This window comes from Leptinotarsa decemlineata, unplaced genomic scaffold, assembly GCF_025532065.1.
Source record: "Leptinotarsa decemlineata unplaced genomic scaffold, Ldec_3_MD MMD2_tig00026314_RagTag_RagTag, whole genome shotgun sequence".
NCBI classification, from domain to species: domain Eukaryota; kingdom Metazoa; phylum Arthropoda; class Insecta; order Coleoptera; family Chrysomelidae; genus Leptinotarsa; species Leptinotarsa decemlineata.
In genome coordinates this window covers 6,369,691-6,388,431 of record NW_027412684.1, presented here as the reverse complement: position 1 = coordinate 6,388,431, position 18,741 = coordinate 6,369,691, and the positions used below count along the sequence as shown (strand labels likewise).

General features: G+C 35.0%; 1 protein-coding gene across 1 annotated transcript in view; it reads right to left on the bottom strand.

The window, feature by feature from the left end:
* Positions 1–5,499: 5,499 nt before the first annotated feature.
* The window catches only part of LOC111510266 (uncharacterized), a 47,145-nt gene continuing 33,903 nt past the window's right edge, over positions 5,500–18,741 (bottom strand). Inside the window, exons 3-4 of the mRNA XM_074181410.1 lie at positions 12,598–13,000; positions 5,500–8,176 (exon numbers count right to left, since the gene is read on the bottom strand). Coding sequence (XP_074037511.1) covers positions 7,960–8,176; positions 12,598–13,000 — 620 coding nt within the window. The 3' untranslated portion in view covers positions 5,500–7,959. The remainder of the gene's footprint in view (positions 8,177–12,597; positions 13,001–18,741) is intronic.

Sequence of the window (18,741 nt, the reverse complement as noted above, 5' to 3'; positions counted from 1 at the left end):
TTATTCAGTATGCCACGTCTGAGTCTGTCCTTTTTTAAAAAACGGGGGATGTTATTAGTGGGTTCATGAAAGGATGTTAATGTCCTATCCTGCTCATTATTGTTTACTGAAGTGGAATATACCTGAAAAATTACATGTTTCCGCAGTTTTTTGGAAAGAATGGATACAATAATATCTACCTTGTAACCGTTATCTATAGCGATTAGTTTGATAAAATCATTCGTTAGTAAACGCTTGCTAAAGCTATTTTATAGCGAAACACGTATTGCAGTTTTGTGAACTGTTTAGTGAAATTTTTACAATAAAGTTACTAGAATAGTACATTGGATATTTATCTAATTACTATAGCACTCACCTTAAAGTTGTCAAGTAGGTCCATTTTTTGCTAACTTCATTCTCCAGGAGTTATTATTGTATTTGTGTAAACTCTTTTAATATGTTATTTTATTGTATCCTCTGCCGAAAATAACGAACTGTTGTATAATGTTTTTAGGGATATGAAAAATTGATTTCTGGATGATAAAATCAATCCGCGGGTAGTTAGTTATTCGACGCTCTTACACTCTTATTCTTTGAAACTAATTCTATGACACTTTTGTATTGTATTTCATCCGTGTTTTTGGCAGTTGTGGATACAAATATTTTCCCGCTTCCTTCTTCAACTGAGATAGTTTTACCTGCTGCACGTAACTTCTGGTTATCATTGAAAATTTTAATAATCGTTTTTCTCTTCATTATAACAAACAAATGTAGTCCAGTGAATGCGCATGGTTGAAGAAGATATGTTTGATTGTAATGTTTAATACATAAGTACTGTTTCTGTTGAATAAATTTGGTGTAAAGGCATTATTTTTGATGAGTCTCAATTCAGCTTCAGGGTATGTTTGGGGGCGGAGCTCCATACACGAGAACAAGTCTCCAAAGAAGGTCTGATCTGAGCTGCATAAAGCATCAAAAGATGCTGAGGTATGTACAGTTTTCTGGTTCGGAACAGTGTTCAAACTTTTGAGAAGTGACATGATTTTGTCAAGACATATTGGTGTCCATTTTAACCTCTTACAAACTTATCGAAGCAGAAAGCGGAATTGTCTGACCTGACATTTTTATATTATATCATTATTATATATTACGGAGACATTTATCTTTTTGAAGAAAACCGATGCCTGGGCTTTTGTGGCATTGAATTGAACCTGGTTATCTACGGCCTGATGACTTCGACGATTGCGGAACCAGCCAAATGTTACACCCATGCTCAATCCCTATAGAGATGAGATGGAATCAAAGGATTCGATCTTGCCAAGATCATCATGGGCGACTCTGGGAAGCTGCGCCGAAGAAATATCTGGCGATGACCACGAAAAATCTACGCTTAACGGTAGGATTTCTGACTGGCCACTGTCAACTAAGGTATGGGCATTTCGCAAAGGACTGTAGAAGCTTTGTAGCGTGTTGAATATGCGCGCTTGAACACAAAACAAAAGAGTGCCCACAGAGGGGACGAGCAAAATGCATAAACTGCGAGAGAGCCAGGATAGATAACCACAACCACAAAGCGACAGATAAAGAATGCCCTACATACCTGCGGAGGCTTCAGGGACAAATCCATAATACAGATTATAGACCCTAGGCCAAACATAAAAATCGGACAATGCAACCTGCAAAAGTCCAGAACAGCCACCATAGAACTAAGACAAGTCGCCGAAGAACAACTTGGACGTGCTGTTGGTCCAAGAGCCGCACTCTTACCACAAAGGAGAAGAATGGATTGTCCCTGGCCTCGGAGGAATCAAAAAAGCCCATAATAGGCCGGACCAACCATTGTCCGCAATAATCGTAATCAACCCCAAGATATATGCCCTACATTTAGAACAGTTCGACAAAGAAAGCAGAACCTGCGTTAGGATTCAATATGAAGGAGAAGACATCATACTCATAAGCCAGTACTACAGATTTGGTGAAGATGCTCGAGAAGGTATAGCTGACACTCAACAACTCCTTGACGCACATCGAGAAATGAACATAATTTGGTCAGCTGACGTCAATAGCAAATCAGCAGTGTGGCATTCTGCTCGACCCGACGCCAAGGGCGAGGAAATAGAATCCCTAATCGACGAATACGGGCTAATTGTATTGAATGAAGCGAATCCACTCAATACATTCGCTACAGCAAATTAGCAATCCAACATAGATGTCAGCATAGTCACTAGAGGACTGCTCCATAAAGCCCAAAATTGGGAGATAATAGAAGGTGCCATCCACAGCGACCATTAGCGGGACTAGAAACGATGGATTTGAGGGAACTTTACCCAGATACAGCCTCAAAAGGATCAACCTTAATCGAACAAGAGAACTGGCGACCCTCGCTACTACAAGGCTTGAACGAGCACATCCAATTATAAACACTGAAGAAGAACTAAACACCTGCGTTGAAGGGCTGACAATGGAACTAAATGAGATCAACAAAATAGTCGAAAAAAGAGTCCCAAATAAACACAAATACTCAACATGGTGGACAGCTGAACTCACGGACCTAAAAGCACGCCTCAAAAGCAAAACAAGAATTCAACAACGAAGCAGAAGAGAGCAATGGGCCGGAGAAAGACAAAGGACAGCCAACAACGAATACCATGAGTGTCTAAGAACATATAAAATCTCGATGAAAAGAGAAAAACAACAATCGTGGGCTGACTTCGTTGAAAATGACCTGGGACCAAACCCCTGGGGATTCACATACAAACTGGCATGTTCAAAAGTAAAGTTAACCAATATGATTTCGGAAGTCCGAAGAACTGGCGGCATATTCACCAAAAGCAAAGAGGAAACTCTGCAATAAATAGTAGAAAGGCTTATGCCAAGCGATGACCACCACACAGATACCGAGATGAACACGGATCTCCGAGCGCAGGCGGAAGAATGCCGAGGTACCGAGGAAGAGTCTCCGATAATCACTAACGGAGACATCCGATTTGCAAGTCACAAAATAAAACCGGGCAAAGCCCCTGGACTGGATGGAATACATGGTAAGATCCTTGCAATAACAATAGATATCCTATGTCCAATCCTGATAAAAATCTATTCATTCATAACCAGAACGGGAATACTCCCTAGCAAATGGAAGGAGGGGAGACTACCCACCATATTGAAGGCCCGTGATAAGGATAGAAAATACCCAAAATCCCTAAGACCAATCACGTTTTAATCGGAGCTCGGAAAACTCATAGAAAGGATACTCATAGATAAAATATCAAACAGAGTGCCAGCCGAGCGACTCTTCAGCGCTAACCAGTATGGCTTTAGAGAACAAAAAAGTACAGAAGGAGCCTTGAGGGAGGTAACTGAATATACAAGCGAAAACAAAAAACACAAAATGTCAATATTTGTGGACATATCCTGAGCCTTCGACAACATGTGTTGGCCAGGACTCATAACCTATATGAGCGACCAGAGACTACCAAATTGGTTCATGAAAGTAATAAGAAGCTACTTTAAGGACAGAAAAGTTATTTACAAATCGAAGGAGTGCACAACTGACACTCAGTAAAGGATGCCCACAGGGGTCTGTTCTCGGACCATTTCTCTGAAATCTCACGGTTGAACCATTGCTAAGAACGGAGCTGAATGAAACTTAAAAATGACGGCTTATGCGGGCGACCTGGTGTTCTCAATTAAAGGAAGAAGCCGACTGGAGCTCGAGACTACAATCCTCGAAGCTATGACAATCCTCAGCGAATGGGAACTTAAATACAAGCTAGAGATATCGCCAAACAAAACGCAATACTTGCTGTTCGCTGGCCTCTTCTTAAACAGAAATCCAACAGGTAGATACAGAGGAAACCCCATAAGAAGAGCCAGGGAAGTAAAGTATCTGGGCATAATCATTGACGACAAACTAACCATGACAAGCCACCTAAACTACATAACCGTAAAAGCTAAAAGGGTTGCGCATGAACTCAAGAAGTACACCCAAAGAAACTGGGGAAGATTCACCCGATCCTGGATAATTATATACGACATAGCGAAAGTACCAATAGTCGCATATGCAAGTGGCGTATGGCTGCGAAAAATTAAATTCAAAAAGCAACTGACCAAACTCAGGAGTCTATAGGCACTCTGCGTCAGACAAATGCGTGGAGCATACAAGAGCACCCCTTGTGAAACAGCCTGCATCGTCTCAAAAACCCCTCCAATACTCATAACCCTGGAACTTCAACTGATAATAAAAGAACTAAGAAGATTTGGCAGGACAACAAAATGGGGCAGAGAGGTGATACTGAGAGAGCAAAACTTTTGGATAGCTGCAATACTGAAACTATAATTATAAACAAATGGCAAGAGGAATGGGACCAAACCGACAAAGGAAGAAACACTAGAGAGATAATACCAAATATAAAAGACTGCCTTGCCATCCCAATAGAAACCCTCAGCCGAACTACAACCTCCATACTGACCAGCCATGGTGAGTTTGGGGTACATTTACATGGAATAGGGAAAAGAGACACCCCGAACTGCGACAATTGTGATACTCCAAACACTCCGAAACACAGAATTTACGAATGCCCACTTTTCAATAACGAGCGAGAGGACTTTAGGACTGACTTGGGACCGGCCAGACTCACAGCGGACTTTCTAAAGATGGCAACGTAAACTTCGCTCAACGTAAACTTCGAGGGACTTAGCAGGTATGTTAGGAACTAAAAGGGCCGTACCCAAGGGCTGAATGCGGACTCAGAAGGAAAGCCAAACTTCATTCTACATTTATATTCATTTTCTTATTCTTTCCTCAGTTATATAAGCTAGGTTAATAAATGAACTCCGCGGTAGACTGGGAGGTAGACCGAATTGGCTTAACAGCCCGATCGTCATTGCAACATTCCCAAAAACAAATAATAAAGGTGAATAAAGTCATCGAGGACAAATAACCTCACGTTGATTCCAAGAGGCCTGTCTGATACAGAGACAGGGGTGGATGGCGGGAACCTCTTACCCCCCTTTTTTTGTCAACTAAGGAAACACCTCCATAATATTGACCTAGTGGACAAACCTCTATGCAGGATGTGTGAACAGGAAGATGGGACTGTCAGGCATTTCCTATGCGAGTGCCCGGAGTTATCGTCAATAAGAGAGTGTGTGTTCGGCGAGTCTTGGCCTACACCGCCCATATATCTGTATCTGCTTTACAGATATCTTCTCTGCAGATACAGATACAGAACCTGGTTACTTTCACCACAATTCGAAATTACTTCTACATCCTCATTGAGTTATTCAACCTCCTGCTGCCGGTGAAGATGTGCATCCGCAGCCGACGTTCTGGAATCCAAATGTAATGACGAGACAAGCAATATATCGGTTTGTGATTTTTTTCCATAAGTCGTTGATATACAATAAAAATAAAATATCCATACGTAAAATATCCAATATCCATACGTTGCCATATTTTTACATTTTTACGCCTACAAATTCAAGCTGGGTGGCTATTGTTCGATCTTAAAAAACAACACATTTCATAATATAATGTCTTTTATTTGTCTTCAATAAATTATTTTTTGTACACCAGAAGAAAACAAATAGTGCGATAACACAGTCAGTAAAGTTTGTTGGCCTTATCTATTCTTCTATACACAAATCTATCCTCAACTATTTACACATATACACTTCTATCTCTAGTTATTTACAAAATGTTTAGAAAAAACTTCATACAGCTAAGTATAAAAGTTATTGTGAAGGGTATGAACGGTGACACACGATGGTGAAATATAATTAAACAACTATTGACTAGATTTATAAAGTAGGCCATAAGGCTTTCTATAAAGTTCAAGTACTTCCTCGTGACTGTTAAAAACTTTATCAAAGTAATGTGACTCAATTTCTTGTTGGAAAAGGAGTAGTCACTGATAATTTCAAATTTTGTTCAAAGAGTGATATAAAAAGATCGATAAATATTTTGCAGATATGATAATATATTGAATTTCACTTACACTGAGTTTTGAATATCAATCAAAGATTCAAATTGTGTTATTAATCTCAATTGTCCTGATAGAAAATGTCGAAACATTTGAGTGCTATCAATATCGATTTCTTTCACAAAATAATTATTAAATATTATCGGTATCAACCTTTATCAAGCACAGATTTTCAGATATCTCTTGGTTTGTATTATTTGGAAACATTTCACATTGGTACCCCATCTATAGGTTGAATCTGCGAGATGGAAATAAAATTTCTCCCTCAGTAATCAAATGAAATAAATGATAATCAAATAAGCCACGAGAATGTACTCAAGAGTGTCACGTATGAAATCTTATCTCAGTACAAAAGTACACGGTAATATTTGATCCGTAGAAACAGCTAATTTTGATAACATTATTACACTTTATTTCGAAAACAACGATAACCTTTCCAGATATTCCAAAAAAGAGAAGTCATTTCAAATATATTCCATGTTGTTTCATAGAAATCGACAAAAGATATTACTGACAAGACACGATGTTTTCCAGGGAAGCGCAGAATGGCCACATATTTTTATATTATTTGTTTCTTGGAGATAACGACTATGAAACTCAAAATTTCGACTATTATCTCCAAATATCGAAATTTAAATCGAATTTTCGAGTTTAAATTCTCAATTTCGAGTGTCGAAGTCGTAATTTTCAAGAAACAAACAATTGATATACGTGGCGCTTCCGTTTTTCTCAAGAAAACAATTAATCTCATCTGAAACTTGTGAGAACCAAAAGTTCGAAAAAAATGTCGATTCATAGCTTTTGCCACAATACTTTTCATCGTGGATTATTTTGTGTTTTTTTTTCTCACACACAAAATAATGAAGTTGGGGTACAGTGATTACCAAAAAAATATTCATTTTGAGTTGAATAAACTCCATTGAATTCGAACTTCTGGCGTAAAATGAAGCAGTTAAGAACATTTTTTCCTCGCCAGAACAAAAATACTCTCTTAACGCGAATTTTTCAATCCAGGTTACCATCATCAGATGACTAAAACTACAGCTATATTAGATATACATCTGAACAAACCTAACATTGCATAAGTGTTATTGAATTATTTCTTAGTATTAGTTGTATAATTTTGTCACTGTATTGTAATAACCGTACATAACAACAGGCTTTTAGACGCCTTTAACAGTTGAGAAAGGTCCAATTCCAAACAGCTTTTTGATAACCCTCGTACTATAAAAAAATAACACAATATTTTATATGAGAAGTCAATTCAATGACGCTACTTTAATGTCAGTTTCGTCCATATATATAACAAATATCTAGCATAGCTGCAAGACTTATTTTCAATAGAACTGGTCGATACTTGATGAAAATCCATATTGAAACTAATTAATACAGTTTATTGTATGATTTTCACTATAAAAGGTTTTACAAAAACCGCGACACGTGTTTCTCTATACAATACCTTCCTCAAGCGTATACAAGTTTACGCTTGAGGAAGTGAAAATCATACAATAAACTGTATTAATTAGTTTTAGACTTATTTGTCGTCTCCTGATATTTAGCGAAGCACGCATTAGTGCTTTTGTTCTGGTGTGTTAAAAGTGTTTACAGTAGATTCATCTATTCGACTTCTTCAATTCTTCATATTTAATTAATTTTTTGTAGGTATTTGATTTGAACATATGAGGATTAAGATTGTAACCTCATATATCTGATGAAATCAGTATACTAGTGTACTGCATTATATTAATATTTCGATGCACTGCCCAAACAAAAAAATTCAAATGATGTGTTTTATCATATGGACATATGAACTTGTTAAGAAAAATGAACATGAGAAGTGAAGTCGAAATTGGAAAATATTTTCATATTTTGAGGTATAACTGTTTACAGTGAAAAAGAATGCCCATTTCTATCGTTTTTCTACCCGAGTCGTTTCAATTCCAGAAAGAATTTTGGGCTTCCTGAAATCAAATAGAAAGTACTTGAAAGTAGTATATGTCTACCACCACGCTCTTGGTTGCCCGTACAGTAGATGATGGGACGAACCCATCATCATGGGTCCAGGTAATGGCATATTTTCGGGTTTTTGCGCACCGTTGATGCATGGTTTCCCATCTCTAACAAGAACAGGAACAGCTACTCTCCTTGGTGATGGCAATGGGTTGTTTTGCTGCTCGTGCATTCCTTTTTCGTGTTGAGCTCTTTTGGTTTTGTATCTGAAACAAGGAAAGGTTGCGTTAAAATCGAATGTGAACTCAATTCATGGAAATATTGAGTTATATGGGGATGATACTCATTTTTTCTCAATATTAAAGAAATTCACCGTGTTGTTGATGGATGGAGTTTGAGTTATGATGTTTATAAGTGAGAACAGAACCATAAACAAAAATAATTTTGCTGTCGAAAGTAAAATTATTGGATATTGTCAAACTACTCTTCAGGACTGTACATTAATGAAAGTATCTATTGGAACAGTCATACTGAAATGTTATAAAAGAAAATCAGTCCAATTTTAGAAATACTATTCAAGGTTTAAAATTTCTTTCTTTCGGAATGTATTTATTTCTGTTTCATATATTCAAATGTAAAATATTTAAATTCAATTTGGAGAACAATTTATTCATCTATACTAAATCCTCTTAGGAGACTGCAAAATGAAGTGGGCAAATGTGTATTCAAATTTCCATTTTTTGAATCTACATCGAATTTATATATAATCTTCTGGAGATTCAATTTTCCAAACAAAAAAATGATGTTTTAACTACTGGTTAAAATTCGGGATAAAATCAATATTCCATTCAAGCGTTGAAATATACAATAATTCTACAGAAAAATCAAGAATCAAAAAACAACAAAATTCATGTCCGAATTAGAAAAGTTTCTGCTTGCTTGTTCTCATTTAAATTCTGCATTGATATTGCATTGATCAATTGGTATTCAAATAGTTATGAATTACCGATTACCATTTTTATCCAAAAAACACATTTTTTTTTTTAGGATTATTAGGGATTATCATTATATGGTCAGCGATTTTCTGAGAAATGAAACGAAATAGTTGATCCAGTGCTTTATTCTTGAATCTTTTTCTCTGTTTGTTATTTCAATACAGAAGCTATTAGTTCAATGAGTTGTCTTTATGTTTCTTAATTATGAACAGAGGCAGATTCGAAATATAAGAAACATCTTCCATCCTCCAGAAATTATGAACATCCGGCATTCGTTTCTATTGGAGAAAACTTGGACAATGCCCAAATGAAATTAAATGATGATCACAAGAAATCATTAAACTTAGTCCAGGAACAGTTTATTCACACTCAAGTTTTTCAATTACGTGACAAAATATTTCCTGGCAAATACTTCAACTTAAACTTGCATATGGTTCTCAAACATGGATCACTATGTTTGAGAACCAAAAAATATAGGTCATAAAATAATAAACCGAAAAAACATATTCGATTTTCTAAAGTATACTTGAGATTTCGAAAAATTGAGTTACATCTTGCAAATTAACCTGTCATTATTTCAGAAGTGGAAGTTTAAATTGCAATCAACTGACGCACACGAAATGTAATAAAGTTCTATGATTATACTGAATATATTTTACAAATTCCATTGTACCAAAAAGAGCTTCATCTATAATGTCGAGAAAATGTAGAAGCACGTATGAGGAGAAGTTGAATGAGAATAAATTTTAAAAATGGAATCATCATCTTTCGAAATATTTGACATTAGACATATTTGTTATTGAATTTGTGAAAAAAGAGTTATAAATGTTTCAATACCTACAATTCTAAATATATCACTCAACAGACATCATCTGAAATAGTCTGATTCTTGAACGTAACCAATTCTTCTCATAAATTGCAAAAATTGAAACATCCCATTTGGGTAATTGCTATTTTTATTTCTCTTCCAGAAATATAATTTATTGTTGAAATATAAATCAAAGCCTGAATGATGCACATGATAAATAATTCATTTGTTATCAACTAATTCAGTAGCAAAAAAAGATAAATAAGAGCTTTCACCACTTGAATGTGGTATTTACAATAGTATTAAGCTAGATAGTAAGTATCGTAAAAGTCTCGACATTAATAAAACACTATGATTTTTATGACACATCGAATAAGTTTCTTTGTAATAATAATAGCCTGGATATTTATTCAGTATGAAGTAAGTTCAATTCTGAATTGAACTTACTATTCTATGTGATCTCAGCTAGAGCGATTTGTAAATTTTCTCACCGTCGTGCATTCGAAAAAAAAAAAAAAAATAAAAAAAATCCCAATTCATCGTCTGACTGTCCGTATGATTTGACAATTCTATTATATGTTATCTTTTAAACGAAATGAGAAGACACTATTCTCATTTCGCTAACCAAGTAAGCATCATCAGGAGATGACTCAATCATCTCCCGATTATGATTTGAGTCTTTTTTTTTAATGCTAACTTAGCGAGACGCACGTCGAGAAACAGCATTCTTGTTCTGGTGATAGTGAAGTGTTTTCAATAGATTCATTTCACGCTAGAGGTTACAATTTTTACTAAGATGAGATATAAATTTGAAATATCAAATATATGAATGTGAAAGTTCGTGAGGATAGATGTATGTATGTATGTATGTATGTTTGTCGCTCTTTCACACCTAAACGACTGAACGGATTCAGATGAAAATATAGGCTATAATTTACAATTTACAATTTTGGTCATAATATAACGATAAATATTAAGTAAGTCGAAAAAATTCTTGCTTCCCGAGAGCTTGGCGTTCGCTGCCTATATCGTTGGAGTTACATGAAGATGACGTACTAAATAAAGGTCCGCGATAGCATGTGGTAGCCACTATATGCAAAATACTGAGACATAAATACAATCAAATTGAATACTTTTTTCACAATGCACATTTTAGAATACCTATCAAATTCTTATTGAAATTGATGCAGTTGTTTTAAGTATTTAATCTATAAAATGTTTTTTTCACTAAGTGATTTGGACGAATCGTTTAAAAGTTATCACGATAAGATTACCTCGACGCAACGCAGTAAAACATTACGCGTCGCGTCTACTGTAAGACGACGGGGTACGATGCGCGGGGGCAGAGGGGCGTTCTAAGGAATGAAGCGCCATCGCCGATAACGCGACCCGAACGCGGGCAGGCGCGTGAGGGCAGACTTCGTTAATGGTTGTGTTAGTTTCGCGAATTTCTTTACAGGTAACATAATTCGAATCTCGAAGCTATTCTTTGCTGAAGTCAGTGAGCATATTTTTAAAGATACTGTATTTCTAAAGAAAAAATATAAATTACTAGTTGTTGCTCGCTCTTATATTAACGTACAACCGAATCTTCCGAACTTAGAATCTTGAAATATGTATGTTCTTTGTATAGCGTAAATAAGCATCAAAAAAGGGAATCAGGAACTTCCACCCTCAAGAGGGAAAATAGGGTTTCAAAGAATATATTAAATTTCGTCAGTTTTGAAATTAGAATCCTGAAGTTTTGGGTTGGTGAAAAAAATATTTTAACTATTTGTTTAAAATGGTCTGTCACGAAACTTAATGTGACAAACCAAATTCTACGCGAGCGAAGACCCGGGCAACAACTAGTCTGTTATAGTGTCGTTGAAATCATTTAATATTAATGATAATAATTGCTATTCGTTCTGCACCCTCAGGCTCATACAAGCTAATAAGACCACCAGAGCAAAACGATATTTGTCGTGGAGTTTTCAGCTCCTGGCGAGACGAATAACGTCAGGAAAGAGGAGGAAAAACAGATAAAATATCGAGATTTTCTCTTGGAACTCCGCAGACTCTATCCAGATACCTCTGTCAAGATGGTTGTTCTGATTATTGGAGTCCTTGGTGGAATGATACCCTCTCTACTCTCGAATCTTAAAATCATACCGGCTGGCCGCACTAAGGCAGAAATCTTAGCCGCACAGATGCAGAAGGCTGTCATTCCTGGCCGACTGCGCTTGCTCAGGGCACATGATTTTCGGACCCAATGATCACTTACCCCACGGTGTGGGGAGTGGTCATTGGTTGATAATGCTGGCGCGCTCTCCCGAATGTATCATGGCTTCGGGGGATAGGGCCTGACCAGCGCATACTTCGGTTTAAAAAATGCTTTTATTGATAGAAAACAAAATACAGAAAAAAATATATGTATAAACAAAAATATAAGCTCCTATCAAATGGCAGGATTCGATTTCTGACCATGCTACAGAAAAATCGCAAATGTCTTTTCAAAACTCTTGATTGCGTAACATTCATTTGCAAGTTTTCTGATAAGATTCAGACTTTCAGTACGTAGTATAATGTGCGCTGCAAATTCTGTATCGGTGTTAATTGACTAAAATACCATGAAGTTAATTTTAGTGGCATTGAGAAATAGCTCTTTTTTGGTAATATAAAGATGCATTGTTTATTTTGTTGTTGTTGTATAGAACTATTCACAGTAACTTGTCCATCAACTAGCAAAATGGTACTTGAATCGTCAGCAGAACTCATAACAGCTCGTTTCTATAAATGTTTTCGTTGAGTAATTTATCTTGCATACAGTTCATAATGCCAAATGATGCTTTAATACTCAAAGTTCGAGGATATGTTCATGGAGGTTCATTTTTTAAAGACTCACCTATGATTTTGAAACCAAATTTTGACCTGCGTCGGAGTGAGCCTGATGATGGACGCCAAATGCTCCCTTTCCGGTGCAGAGAGATACCTCTGCTGTCTAAACCGCCTCTCAAGCTCATAGGTCTGCGCTTTGGAAAAAAGCACCCTTCGTTTGCGTTTTTTGTGGCTTCCCAACATCGTGTCTTGTTCTTCTTTGATGTCCTCAGAATCTTCTATCTCGTTATCGCTGATGGGTTCGTTGGAGGGAGGGGCGGAGGTATGGGGGTTGGGGTTGAGGGAGTTTTCGGGAATACAACTGGGTTCCACGCTGGACCTTTCGGAAATTGCTGGACTCGTGCTGTCTGGACTGAGTTGGGCAGGGTGGGTGGGTATCGTAAGTTGGTGGTGTTGTGGTGGGGGTAAACCTGGAACAACAGAAAAAATTGATTGAAGTGGGTTGATATATAAATAATATACTTCATTTTATTTTTCCCATACCATGATTTTTTTCTTGAATGAATTTTTCTAATTATGACGCCCCTTCAGGTTATCAATTGATCAAGCGGGGTAAGAAATTCCCAAAAGCGTAAGTTCATGGAAATATTCGGGAAGAATATGGTTTTAAATTATATCAGTATTGAAAAATAATTGTTAAAGTCTGTTATATGCTTTCTGGAAAAACAATCAAACATACGTGAAAATAAATCTTATTTGAGTTTTCTGTAGTTGTGTTCATCAAAAGTAGGAGTGGGGGTATTCTAGGGCTATTTAGTGGTTTGAGATGTGTGAATGAAGCTATTTTTTATGTTTTCATTCATTTCTCATGTTTTATAATTTCAACAAAACATACCTATGTTTCAGTGATTTCAGCTTTTGGAAGTTAATACTAATTTCAAACAATACTATCTTCAAACTATCAACGACCCAATAGTCATTTTCCAATTACAAATCTACAAATAGTCATAGTATTTTAAGATAATTTGTTTCTTTTTCGTTTATTCCTTTGCGTACTAGGCAATATTTTTGAGGTTAAGTAAAAGAGTAATTGAATGATGACTTATGCAATATGACAATTAAATTGTACCTGATTAATTTGATTGAAATATATTTGAAGGTAATGAAGAGTTTATTATCATTATTATCATTATTACTCATGATCAATATTTGGTAAAATTTTACTTTATGGGATACTCACGGATTTACGCCATTTTTTTGTGATAATACTACGTGATGGTAGGAATTCAGAACACTTTTTATTTTTTGTCGGACTCAATTAGTTTTCGAGATAGAGCCTGTGAAAGTTTGTGTGATGTCATATTTTACCTTTTTTTAAGCAATAAACGATTGTAATTCACATAATTTTCATTCAACATATCTTTCTCCATATCATCGCACTTTTTTCTATCCCTTTTCATTCACTTATTGCCAAGTTTTTTGAAATTATATTGAAATTCCATAATTTGTTACATGCTAACTCAACTTAACCTAACCTGACCTAACCTAACTCATTACAACCTTACTTTAGAATTTTAAAAAACTATGTATCCTCAACATCTAACCTGACCTCCAAATTCTAAAAGGAACGTATTTTTGAATATTTACTTTTGTAAAAACTATCTTTCCTCAACATTTAACCTGACCTCCGAATTCTAAAAGAAACATATTTTCGAATAGTGAAACTTAATGCAATTTATGATTTGTGTGCACTTTACAAATTATGGAATTTCATTCTAATTTCAGGAAACTCAGCAATAAGTGATTGAAAAGTGATAGAAAAAGGTGCGATGATATGGAAAAAGTTGTGTTAATTAAAAAAATATGTGAATAGCAATCGTTTATTGCTTAATAAAAAAAAGTAAAATATGACATCAAACACACTTTGACAGGCTATATCTCGAAAACTAATAGAGTCCGACAAAAAATAAAAAGTGTTCTGAATTCCCACTATCATGTAGTATCATTTCAGAAAAAATCGCGAAAATCCGTGAGTATCCCATAAAGTATAATTCAGACCAATATTTACCACAGGAGCTGATAATAGAATTCTGAAACAATTGCGGTTGAATATATTCAAATATATATGGAAAAAAGGTAAACTCGTTCGAACACCTCTGATGAATGATATTCATAACTTTATTCATGTCGTTCAAATATCCTTTTTGAATGATTTCTTCAATTACAATATAGGTTACCTAGTAACCTAGGGACATTACCAATGTAATTTTATATATTGGTTATTTTTTCTATGTAACGAGGAATATGTTTGATTGACTGGATTTCTATTTCAGGAAATCGGCTTGATTATAATCACCCAATAAATCCGAGTTGTTAGTTTTTCATACTGACTCTATAAAATGTTATGATCTGTTATGTTTCTCAAAACCGATATTTAATACGTGCACCCATTCTAATACTCAAATCACAGGCAACCATTCAGAATTTGAATGAATTCAGAAGTAAGTTATTTTATTGCAATATACCTACTGAATCTGATTAATCTCTTAATAGATACATAAAGTCATATCTCGCCACAAAGATAGTAGTTTCGAAACCTATCATTACATTTCAGATATATAAATTGAATCGAACTGATTACGGTATTTATATAACACCACTGACATAAATAGCATATTTACACATTGAATAGTGTTGAAAATAAATATTTGTTCAATTATAGACTGAAAAACCTGCTTCAAATATTTCATTTGTGAAAAAGTGTATCTAATTTTGAACGATCCAAATCAAATCAGGCTTATCCTATTTTACAAATCTTCATTTTTGAGTGAAGCTACTGAAAGAGAAGTGCCGGTCTATTTTTGGTTCAGTTTGATATGGAATATGGAGTCTTTACCTTATAATGAGAAAACTTATGAAAAATTGGAAACCCCCATACCCTGGTAGGTACGAAGAAAACATATTTCATGAAAAGATTTTTGTTTTGACCCGTTTTGGCTCACTTGGTATGAGGAATAGGTATGACACAACTCCATAAAGGAAGTGAAAATGTATCAGGTACCTTAAGCATCGACTCTGAGGTTATAACATCATAGTTCTTTCCTACTGAACAGTCTCAAGTAAAATATAAACATATAAAAATTCAAATCCAAATCATGGATTGTTTATATTTACCAACGAAAATCACAAAAAAATCCTTCAGAAAGAAAATGAATTCATATGTTAATACATGATAGAATCAACGTACCCTTTCATAGAACCTAATTTCAAAAAAGTTTGTCAACGCATAACGATTTTTTGAAGTACATACTGAATAGGAAAGTGATTTTCATATAATTCAATGTTCATGTGGAAGTATATTTGTTTCGGAAGGGCTTTTACTTTTCAGTTTTGAAATTAATTGATTTCTTTCTTCTTTTGGAATTTTCCTACATTTTTTGCTTAAAGATAGAGGATTAGAAAGCCAAATGCTTTCCCAAAAACTAATTTCTCCTGAAAATATATCCCTTTCAATTCAAACAACATGCTTATATAATTTATATGCGTATCATTTGATCAAGGCTTGGGGAAAGAGAAAAAAATGTCTACTGGGGAATACGTTTCAAAATAAAAAGAAGAAAAACTTGCATTCAAATTTAATACATACAGAAATCTTCAATTTCATGAAAGTCATGTCGGGACTCAGAAATCTCAGAACAGAATGAATGCATCGGTCGAGTCATAAATTTAGTCGAGAAGGGTCAACCGCTTGAAACATCCCACGTGGCTTCGTTCTAATACAAATAATCTAACACAAAAATGCTGGGTTGAAATTAAAATAAAAGAATTCACATAAAAAACCCAAGCAGATGTATATTTTGGACGACTGCTTGATAATATAGTTATGAAAAGTTAATTTCATAACAAGAATTTATAATAGAGAAATAAAAATCAATAACGAAATTAAATGTTTCTAAAGTGAGTCGTTGTAGGAAAAAACCTACAGTCATTTCATTTCATCTAGTAAATGATTAGAAATTTTTATTCCTGTACAGGTCCATTGCGAACGCAATTTGGTCAGTTTTTTGAATGATACATAAGTTAAATTTGGGAGTTAGAAGGGTGATCCTGTTATTATGTATTAACAATGATATTTTTTGAATGTAAATATCAGTGAGCGTAAGTATCTTACGTCGTCTAAAATAATTCTTTTTCTTTCGATACCGAAGAGGTGTCTGTCATTTTGAGAAGAACAATACTTCTGAAACATTAATAATATCGGCCCATCTCCAATGATGAGTGTTTTTGTTGATTTCGGTTATAAAATTTCAAATGCCACAAACTCAGATTGCTCCATTTTTCTGCAGATCATCAACGGACATATTTACAAACGCGTGGCTACTGAGGAAGATGAACTTTTCATTTCACTTTTCCCGGGTTTCTATTCTTACTTGAAGAGTTCAGGGTTAGTAAAGGAAATAAAAAAAATGTTGAAATTTCAACTAAAGCTGTTTTACACTCAACCTAACAGAGAAAAGAGAACAGGAAATATAGCATGCTTAACCATGTGGATGTACAAATAGGTCTGTCTGGTAGCGTTGACATCATGAATCGTCCAATAAAAAACCAAATAATCAGAATTTGTGCTCAAAATATAGCTGAGGAAGCTAGTTTTTTTCTTCAACCTAGTTGTAAGTTCGAAAAGTTCTCATCGTTTTCTGAAAACAGAGAGGCTTTGATGTCTTTAGAAGTTCATGTGTAATTGTGAAAATATGGTGACTAATTGAATTAGATGATCTATTTTACATATTCCATGTGAAAAACTTTGCAACTGAGTAGCGTCTAGAAATCGTAGACCGTATATAATATCGCAGTAATATCGCCAAAGTTTTCTTGATAAAATGTCGCTATTGGGTTATAACTGTTCCAAAATGTTAGATGAGCACCAGAAGAAATGGTGTGTTTATAAACCGTAGCTCCGAATCTAAATATGAGCCTGAATTTTCAGATTCTTCTACCTGTAGAAGATAGCTTTCTGCAAGATCGAAGTTGAAATATTGTTACACCAGGTTTCGCTCTATCTTTGGACCGAAAAGCATGCTTACGGATAATATGAATTGAAATTCAAATTATGCGAGATAAATGAAATAGAGACGAAGAACTTCCACAATTTGTATTAAATTATAGGGCGTTCAATGTTCCAGATTTAGTGACTGATAATAGTGACTGATAGAATACGCCATAAAGAGTATTATTTTTTCATTAAAGAAGCTGCGTCATTTAAAAAACCAAAAAAGGTGATTTCGAAAGCTTCATCGTAATCTAATAACGTTCCACATGTCAATTGATTCAAGTTAATTGATCTGAAGAGATCATCGGTAATGGTCAAAATAGCTATCGTAGTATATATACAAACTGAGGTTGCTTTATCTTCAAGCAGCCTCCACAATATCAATAATTGGAATATGTTTAATCTGTCGCACATTCAAGGATATAAGTGACATTTCAATATTTCCGTGATAATGAAAAGACTTAAATTTTTAGCGCCTTGTTTATGATGAGAGTTATGTGTATTTTTTGAGTCGATAGCAGACCAGATACATTTTCAAAATGTCACACATATACGCATACACCCTTAGAAACCTAGCCATTTTTACTGAAAGGTAGTGGTTCCAGATAAACGTAGGTAATTTTTTTAAGAAGTACATAATTTCAAAAGGCCTTGCATAAATGATATCTCACTGCATTTCGACGCTAATGCATTCAAGTAATCTGGAAGAATATTATCCCAGTACAAGTTGTTGAAATGGATATAAATGAAATCCATAATTGCATATAGTATCCAAGCAAATTCTTAGATTCTAGTTAAGGCTTTCCTTTAACCAATGAATGACGTGAGAAAAATAGCTTATGAATTAGCTGAGCAGTTAAAATGAAAGCATAGATTCAGCAACGAAAATTAGAAACCAGGATATGACTGGTTGCAGATGTTTTTAAGCAGAAGTGATACAGACTATAGCCCTGAAATTGTTTCTAAAAAATCAGAAGTCTCCGTAAATACTGCCACGATGTCTAATGTTTTACACCCGAGCTCTTCAAAAGAGGATTCGTTCAGTAAAGATCCAGTGTACATCTTATCTCGAATTTTACAAGATATATCACCTATTCCACAAGAATTGATTGAGTTGCGAAAACGGACAAAGCAAGCTGGAACACTATTGACTTCGGAAGA